At 43.0% G+C, this 10,000-nt stretch overlaps 1 protein-coding gene across 1 annotated transcript in view; it reads right to left on the bottom strand.

The window, feature by feature from the left end:
• The window catches only part of LOC121879511 (splicing factor 3A subunit 2-like), a 30,845-nt gene that overhangs the window by 2,913 nt on the left and 17,932 nt on the right, over positions 1–10,000 (bottom strand). The window contains exons 3-4 of the mRNA XM_042386169.1: positions 4,702–4,950; positions 4,414–4,555 (exon numbers count right to left, since the gene is read on the bottom strand). Of these exons, the coding sequence (XP_042242103.1) occupies positions 4,414–4,555; positions 4,702–4,950 (391 nt within the window). The remainder of the gene's footprint in view (positions 1–4,413; positions 4,556–4,701; positions 4,951–10,000) is intronic.

The following is a 10,000-nucleotide window of genomic DNA, read 5'->3' as shown; positions in this document are numbered from 1 at the left end:
GGCACCCGCGGACCTTGTAAGGTGGATATGACGCACTTATAACTGTGGACTGTACTTATAACTGTGGACTGTACTTATAACTGTAGACTGTGCTTATAACTGTAGACTGTACTTATAACTGTAGACTGTACTTTATAACTGTAGACTGTACTTATAACTGTGGACTGTACTTATAACTGTGGACTGTACTTTAACTGTAGACTGTAATTTATAACTGTGACTGTACTTATAATTGTGGACTGTACTTATAACTGTGGACTGTACTTTTAATCTGTAGACTGTGCTTATAACTGTAGACTGTACTTATAACTGTAGACTGTACTTATAACTGTAGACTGTACTTATAACTGTGGACTGTACTATAACTGTGGACTGTACTTATAACTGTGACTGTACTTATAACTGTGACTGTACTTATAACTGTGGACTGTACTTATAACTGTGGACTGTACTTATAACTGTGGACTGTACTTATAACTGTAGACTGTACTTATAACTGTGGACTGTACTTATAACTGTGGACTGTACTTTTAACTGTAGACTGTACTTATAACTGTAGACTGTACTATAACTGTGGACTGTACTTATAACTGTGGACTGTACTTATAACTGTAGACTGTACTTATAACTGTAGACTGTACTTATAACTGTAGACTGTACTTATAACTGTAGACTGTACTTATAACTGTAGACTGTACTTATAACTGTAGACTGTACTTATAACTGTAGATTGTACTAGGATATTTATGTTAAGTTACATTGTGTTTTACGGTTACATTACGATATACTGTTTATTCATATCACCACCACCACCACCGTCTGTCTGTCTGTCTGTCTGTCTGTCTGTCTGTCTGTCACACATGAGGTGGGCTTCAGGCTCGGTCCCCAGAGATGAGACGGGAATATAAGCCTAACCTCGGCCCAACAGCAGTGACGGACACCTAATGTGGAGTGATGAGCCTATAGACGGAGATATGGTGAGGGGCGGAGAGGGGTGGGGACTGAGGGGTGGGAGGGAGGGTGGAGGAGAGGACTAGGTATAGGAGGGGGTGGAAGGTTATAGGAGGAGGGTTTCTCTTATCTAATCTAACTAAACTAATCTTACCTAACCTAACTTTTTTTTTACGGGGAATAGCCCACCAGGGCACAGGTCATCGACCCACAAGGGCCTAGGGGGAGAGAAAATAAGAGTAAAAAGAAGAGAAAAAAGGAGTATATTAATCTACACCGCGAAGTTGCCGGAAGACCAGCTGTTTTAAGTGAGTGCCCGTCAAAGACCTGTAGAAGAGAGAGAGAAAAGCAACATTGCGGTGAATATAAAGGGAAGAAAGATTGTCGACTAAAGGAGGAGAGTTAATAAGACGAAATGCCTTTGATTCCACCCTGTCTAACAGAAGAAGAGCCACCCCAGATATGAGAGCAGTACTCCAAGTTAGGACGAACGAATCCCTTATATGCTTGAAGTAACTGCTCAGGAGTGAAGTAGCTACTGCATCTGTACAGCATTCCCGATATGGGAGGCAACTTAATCTAAGCTAATCTAACCTAACCTAACCAAATCTAACCTAACCAAACCAAATCTAACCTAACCTAACCAAGCCTAAATATTCCAACCTATCCTAACTAGTCTAACTAACCTAAACTTACTCAACCAAATCGTACCAAACCTAATCTAACTTAACTAAATCTAACCAAATCAAAACAAACCTAACCAAACCAAGCTAAACTTAATCTAACTTATCCAAATCTAACCAAACTTACTCAAACCTAATCTAATCAAGCCAAATCTAACCAAACTTAGCCAAGGAGTTGTGTGTGTTAAACTCTACGGTGAAACTAACCCACATTTCACTTACTTTTATCACACTGTTGTCCTCTTAGAATACTTTATCACTCTCCTCCTTTTCCTCATCTCTCATTCACTCATATATTTTCCTCACCTGTCATTTATTCATATAAGTCTCACAGTCTTCTACAAAAATCACACAGTTGTTCAAGAATTGGTTCAAAGTTCATCATAATAGATCCTTTGTTGTCACACCCCCACTCACAATCTCCCCAAGGTACAGTCACACAAGGCCCTCACACCTCACTCACAATCCCCCAACAGTCACACAAGGCCCTCACACCTCACTCACAATCCCCCAACAGTCACACAAAGGCCCTCACACTCACCCACAATCCCCCAACAGTCACACAAGGCCCTCACACTCACTCTCACAATCCCCCAACAGTCACACAAGGCCCTCACACCATCACAACCCAACAGTCACACTAAAGGCCCTCACACCACTCACAATCCCCCAACAGTCACATAAGGCCCCACCCAACTCACAATCCCCAACAGTCACACAAGCTCACACCTCACTCACAATCCCCAACAGTCAGGCAGCCCTCACCTCACACACAATCCCCCAACAGTCACACAGGGCACTCACACCTCACCACAATCCCCCAACAGCCTCATAAGGACTTCACACCTCACTTCAATCCTCCAACAGTCACAGGGCACTTCACCTCACTCACAACTCCAACAGTCACACAAGGCCCTCACACCTCACTCATAGTCTCCCAAAGGTATAGTCACACAAGCCCCACACCCCTCAAAAATCCTCCAACAGTCACAAGGCCCCCACACCCACCAAAATCCTCCAACAGTCACACAAGGCCCTCACACCTCACTCACAATCCCAACAGTCACACAGGGCCCTCACACCCCACTCATCCCCAACAGCCTCATAAGGACTTCACCCAACCCTTCGTGTTCCACTCTCGTGAAGTGTAAACGTTAAGAGCAGCCCTAACTCGCCCTTTAACTCACTTGGCAGATGTGTGTGTGTGTGTGTGTGTGTGTGTGTGTGTGTGTGTGTGTGTGTGTGTGTGTGTGTGGTTACCTTTATGGTGATTAACAGTAAATACGATAGTCCTGGTTATGTTCTATTCGTCCCATCCCTTCATCAGTTACGAACAGACGAGAAACGAGGCAGGAGAGAGGGGTGGCCCCTGCAGTGCTCTGTGTATCTGCATAACTCACTGTCGGTAAACTATGTTGTGTCCGCATCAGAGGCCGAGAATAGAATGAGCTACGATGTTCATATATATATATATATATATATATATATATATATATATATATATATATATATATATATATATATATATATATATATATATACACGACCATTGCAAAAAAATATATATAAATAAAGTCTCGATATAAAAACCTGATATAGAGCCAACAACAACAACAACAACAAAAAACCCTCCAGATTTTAAAGAGTAATATAGATATCAAAATCTGGGCAACAGGGTCACAAAAAAAGTCCAGATTTTAAGGGAGAATATACTAAAACCTAAGCATATATACAGGGTCATCCTCAAAAGTCCAGATTTTAACAGTAATACATTAAAATCTGGGCACAGTTACTCCATGACCTTATATAAAGACCCTTAGAAATCTGTTGTGTTTAGGGGGTCAGACGTATATAGGTCGAGGTCACGTCTTATTAATGGTGCCACCCGGTGAGAGCTGGCACTTGACTTAGCACTGTTCTGGTTATTTATTGTCAGTGTTTAAGATGCATGTTTGCATGTGTGTGTGTGTGTGTGTGTGTGTGTGTGTGTGTGTGTGTGTGTGTGTGTGTGTGTGTGTATGTGTATGTGTGTGTGTGTATGTGTGTGTGTGTATGTGTGTGTGTGTGTGTGTGTGTATGTGTGTGTGTGTGTGTGTGTGTGTGTGTGTGTGTGTGTGTGTGTGTGTGTGTGTGTGTGTGTGTGTGTGTGTGTGTGTGTGTGTGTGTGTATGTGTGTGTGTGTGTGTGTGTGTGTGTGTGTGTATATGTGTGTGTGTGTGTGTGTGTGTGTGTGTGTGTGTGTGTGTGTGTATATGTGTGTGTGTGTGTGTGTGTGTGTATAAGACCATCTATAGATTACACACCCCAGTTTATTTCACCTGAAGATTAACCACCCTAACGTTACCTGGGGATAGGCTAGGTAATGTTAGACAAGGTTAAGTTAGGTTAGTTTAGCCTAGTTTAAATCTGGATAGGTTAAGTTAGGTTAGGTTAGGATATGTTAAATTAGGTTACGTTAGGTTAAGAAAAGTTATGTTAAGTTAGAGTTATGGTGGTTAATCTCCAGGTGAAATAAGCTAGGGTGTGTAATCTCCAGGTGAAATAAGCTAGGGTGTGTAATCTCCAGGTGAAATAAGCTAGGGTGTGTAATTCCAGGTAGTCATTAGGTGTAATCTTCAGGTGATCCATTCTTTATTACCTGTACTAGAACCCCTATTAGTCAGACATATACGACATCAGTTATACATCCAAACTTGGCTAATAGGAACACCCACTTGAAATTAATAGACATTCATGGAACATCCCACAAAACGAGGAGCCAATAATGGACGATAGTTACCGCGTGAGGGTGAAGATGGGGACTGAGGTGGAAGATGGGGACTGAGGGTGGAAGATGGGGAACTGAGGGTGGAAGATGGACTGAGGGTGGAAGAGGGGCAAACTGAGGGTGAAGATGGGGAACTGAGGGTGGAAGATGGGGACTGAGGGTGGAAGAGGGGGACTGAGGGTGGAAGATGGGGGACTGAGGGTGGAAGAGGGGGGACTGAGGGTGGAAGATGGGGGGACTGAGGGTGGAAGATGGGGACTGAGGGTGGAAGAGGGGGACTGAGGGTGAAGAGGGGGCAACTGAGGGTGGAAGATGGGGGACTGAGGGTAGATGGGGACTGAGGGTGGAAGATGGGGGACTGAGGGTGGAAGATGGGGAAGGGGTGGAAGATGGGGAACTGAGGGTGGAAGATGGGAACGAGGTGGAAGATGGGGATGAACTGGGGGTGGAAGATGGGGGACTGAGGGTGGAAGATGGGGAACTGAGGGTGGAAGATGGGGGAACTGAGGGTGAAACCGGTAAACCGAGCCTGAAACCGTGGAACTGAACCTGAAACCGTGCAACTGAGGGTGAAGCGAGTTGCCCCACTGCTATGAGAATTTAACTAACATGGTAACGATCCCGCCGGCGTGAGACCTCGGGGGAAAATGGAAATACCTGAAATGACTCGTAGAAGGGAGATGGCAGGGAAGACTTGACTCTATCTTACCTTATTGCATTATCATATAGACGAGTAACTTGTTGCGATTCTTGTAAAAAAAAAGACAAAAAAAACGATTCAGTTCAAAAAATTAATCAAATTCTGAGTTTTGTTCATAAAAGATCGAATAAAGAATGTAGACTTTGTTATATATATGGGAAATTTACCTGTAATTAGATAATTTGTTGGCGTCACATTTCCGAGACACAGACGCGCACACATGTTAGATTTGGTTAGCGTTGCGTTAGGTTAGGTGAGAGTTAAGGTGCTTAATCATCAGGTAATATAGATTTGGGGAGGACTAATCTTCATGTGATTCATTTACTTTAACTACTGGCTGTTAGATGTCTTCCTTGACAAGTTCACCTATATAAATTACACACTACCAACACCAAGGGATCCTTCGTTCACACGTTCACGACACGGGTATCCTTCGTTCATACGTTCACAGTTCAGGTATCCTTCGTTCATACGTTCACAGTTCAGGTATGTTCTTACACACTATTCCTAATCTAACCTGACCTGACCTAACCTGACCCGACATGACATGACCTGACCTGACCTAACCTTTTATCATCACTATGATCATTATCACCTGACGGAGGCGTTAACTTCAGCAGGAGGTTATTTCCCGCTCGAGAGGACCAGACCACCTGCACTTGTACTTTGACACGATTATGATTCCCAGGTGTTAAAAGTTAGTTAGTTACCTATATTACCTAATTACCAGGTAACTTTAGCAGATAACAAACTTGACGTTATTTGGTATATTTTGCAGTTTAATCTTCTCTACTATCGATGTTTCTCGTTTACTAAATAACATTAATTTTACTACATTACATACTTCAGTACTTCACTAGGTAGTATCATCGTGAAAAATACCTCAGATTAAAAAAAAAAGAACTGGTGGTCTGGGTTCGAAGCCCGGTTCTCAGAGGTGTATATTACTGACTCTGTATAATATATTATGTATTTAAGTCTGTATCGTTATATTATGTCATGAAAGTAAAAGTGGGTCAGGCGTCATGTCTATGTGACCCACTCGTTAGGGACAGTGTGGATTTCGCACACTGTGAAGCCTTCTGTAAGCAAGGAGGCAACATGACCTCAAGTTGAACTTAGGTACTCAAAAACAGCTGGGTGAACTGGGAGTGCCCGGGTATCGAACTACGAACCCCTAGAACAGGAGGTGAGCGATGTACCCAATCGACCGCCGCACTCCATATTGCGTCATATCAGCAATAAAGCTGTAGTGAAAGTTAACAACAGATTAAGTTGGAGCACCCGGCATTGGTCACGTGAAGGTTAGACACCCCAGCGTATTTCACCTGATGATAAACCACATTAACGCTACCTGCGATTGGTTAGGTTAGGTTAGGTTAGGTTAGGTTAGGTTAGGTTAGGTCAGGTTAGGTTAGATAACGTTAGGGAGTCTCATATTCCGGTGAAATAAGCTGGGGTGTCTAATCTTCACGTCTTCCTCCGGCTTTACCAAGTCCACGGTGACCGGCTCATCAGGTCCACGGTGGCCGGCTCATCAGGTCCACGGTGGCCGGCTCATCAGGTCCACGGTGGCCGGCTCATCAGGTCCACGGTGGCTGACTCGCCAAATATAATAGCCGGATAATCTCTCTAAAAGTATAAAAGAAACACACATGGTACTGGAGCCGGACGCAGAGCAGCTTATGCATAGTAAATGTGGCAGCACGTGTGTTGTGCTCGGCTCCTGCAGATGATCTACACCTGCTCCTCCTGCTGGTGGCCCACGGCTACTACTGCTGCTGGGGAGGGAGGAAGGAGGGAGGGGTGGTCTCATCTGTTCCTACTAATAGTTAACAGCAGCGCCAGTAGAGGTGGGGAGGGAGGGAGGGGGGTGCTCTCTTCAGTTTCCCTAGTGTGGATAACAGCAGCGCCAGAAGAGGGAGGGAGGGAGGAGGAGTGTTCACAGCTGTTCCTACTGGCCATTAACTGCTGCATTATGACTCTTATCTCCTGGGCATCGGCTACTGCTGGCGGTCCTCAGATGTTCCTACCGTAAGTTCTTTGCTAGTGTTGTTATCCTGGGCTAGGCTCTTGTCCTCAGTAGCTCTCAGGACCTGGTAGCTCTCAGGACCTGGCAGCTCTCAGGCCTGTGCTCTCAGGACCTGGTAGCTCTCAGGGCCTGGTAGCTCTCAGGACCTGGTAGCTCTCAGAGGCTGTTGCCTCTTATGTCCTTGACTCCAAAACTGGTGATGTCTGAAACAGAAGACCACGCACAGGAGACCACAAGCAAGAGACCACAAACAGATATTAAACAAGAAACCACAAGCAGAGACCACACACAGGAGACCACAAACAGAAGACCACGCACAGGAGACCACAAGCAAGAGACCACACACTGGAGTCCACAAACAGATCTGACAGGGACCACAAACAGATGACAAACAGGAGAACACAAGGCAACACATCACAAACAGAAGTCTCAAAACAGATATTACAAACAGGAGACCACACACAGAAGACCACGCACAGGAGACCACAAACAGATCACAAACAGGAGACCAAAAACAGAAGACCATTAACGGTTAAAACTTCATGGATCAGAGGACCAACAATGTACCTTTCTTAATTGGTCTCATCATCGAACACAATGGACTAAAGACCTGTACGACACCCCCCCCATGTGAGCCAGACACTGAGCCGAACCCATAACAGGTAACTCATAGATAAAAACCATAACGAGATCTAGTAACGATAAAGGCTCAAAGGCTAATCAGTTTCACTTGAATTATGACCCGAATTACCTATCATTAAAGTAATCACTCTAATTACCTTGTGCCTTACCTTTGTCACGCTGCCTACCTGATGACTTAGAGGAATACTCGTTAAGTAATCATACACACTACCTGGTGACTTATAATTTATTTCACTTTGTATTTTGTTTTATGGTTCACCTGAGGATTTGATTCCCTGTAAGGTTATATCACCTGTTGCTTAATCAATCTAACGCTACCTGAGGTGAGGTGAGGTTAGGTTAGCGCAACCTTACCAAGCATATGCATCTTGCCTAGCCTAACCTAACCTAACCAAAGCCAACCCAACCTTACCCAACCGTATCTAACCCAAATAACCCAGCAACTATAAGACCTAACCCGCTCCCAACCCTAATCCAACCAACGTAACCCAACTCAACCTAACTCAGTCATAACCTAACCTCACAACGCTAATTTAAGCAAATCTCTCTTTTAATAGTATATGTTTTGTTTGTTTTTTGAGAGAGATACAAGTCACTGAACCTAACCTAACCTAACCTAACCTAACCTAACCTAACCTAACCTAACCTAACCTAACCTAACCTAACCCGGAGTTACTGTGGGTGATAGAGGTTTACAAGTCTCGGGTCTTTAAGTAAACACGACCAAACATGAAGCTTTCGTAGTAAACAAAAAATGTAAACAAGGCATAATAGTCAACATAGATGGAATAAACAAACAAACATAAACAAGAACAAAATAAGATAAGCAGGGCAAAAACAAAGAAATATATTTTGTCTAGTCATTTTTGCGGCTTCAATCGTCCAGGAATTCAAATAACTATAAAGATGAAATGACACAACAATTGTACCTGAAATAATCTCAGACAATTGTATAAATTCTTCTTTCATCGCGCATGTCAGTTCATCTCTTAAGGAATGGGTTGTAATAAACGTATCATCAGTTGTAATTCCCTTAAAAGGTTGTAGTTGTTGTTTGTGTGTCTGTTTTTTACCATAAATGATTTTGTAGTTAATGAAGTGTTTAACTGCAGGTAATTTATATGTGACACGCCATGTTTCTGTCAAGGTGTTTCAGTATGTTCTATTTTGGCTGCCTTATCTAATACCTTGAGTACAATGGACAACACCTTGAGTACAATGGACAACACCTTGAGTACATTGACTAACTTTGAGTACAGTGATATATATTATATTCAAAGGGTTAAATTAAAACAACTTACTCTAGGTATATAACACGATAACATTAAAACAATACCCCAAGAAATATATAGAAATTTTACACACACACACATATCAAGAAGTGCTCAACACACTGACCCTTTCGACTCTCACTGACCATCACCACGACCTCATCTGCAAATTTGGTAGGCTTCTACACCATCCTCGACACCGGCTCCTACTACCTGAGATCCTAGCCGAATTGCTGTTCGACACCACAACCGCATCCAGCCCATACGTGCACGAACTGATCGCTATAGGAAACAGCCCAGTCCCAACCATTGTAAAATTATCAATAACTTGTAATAAACCAGTGTATTCACTCCCAGTAAACACTGCTCCTTACACTGTCACTATGTTGAAATGCCCTGTAGTTTGAGCTTTTCCCCATCTAGTTATTATATATCTTATTTGTATCACTTATGTTATTTGTATATTATTTGTAAATCGAAACCCATTCCTCAATTATGTAACTGTATATTTTCAGCCTTCTGGCTGCCAAGCTCTTTCAATAAACAGTTAATTATTATTATCATTATTATTATTACACACACACTAACCATGAGTAAATATCTCCAAAATAAGAAATAAAACAATCACCACCGCCATTCCAAAATTCTGGGGAAAATTTTGAAAAAAAAAAAAACGGAAAGTCGCAATATTGTTGGCGTCTCGGGCACCTTCACTACACGATAATTTCCTACGATTTTTTTACTTTTGAGCTGCACGTCACAAACTCCCGTCAATTTGAATCAGCAGATATGAGTTAAGGAGGGGGTTGCATTTCCGGGGGCGGCTATTTCGGGGAGGAGGTAATTTTCCAAGCCATTTGGTCGGTAAATTACGATGTCAATTTTTGGATGGCAGGTGTAGCGAGAAGGGAGTCGATGTTGTGTCGAGATAGCATGGGACACACACACACACAC

Source organism: Homarus americanus, unplaced genomic scaffold, assembly GCF_018991925.1.
Source record: "Homarus americanus isolate GMGI-L3 unplaced genomic scaffold, GMGI_Hamer_2.0 scaffold32340, whole genome shotgun sequence".
In the NCBI taxonomy this organism is placed as follows: domain Eukaryota; kingdom Metazoa; phylum Arthropoda; class Malacostraca; order Decapoda; family Nephropidae; genus Homarus; species Homarus americanus.
The sequence above is the reverse complement of the archived record's forward strand: the minus strand, read 5'-3'. Positions and strand labels throughout refer to the sequence as shown.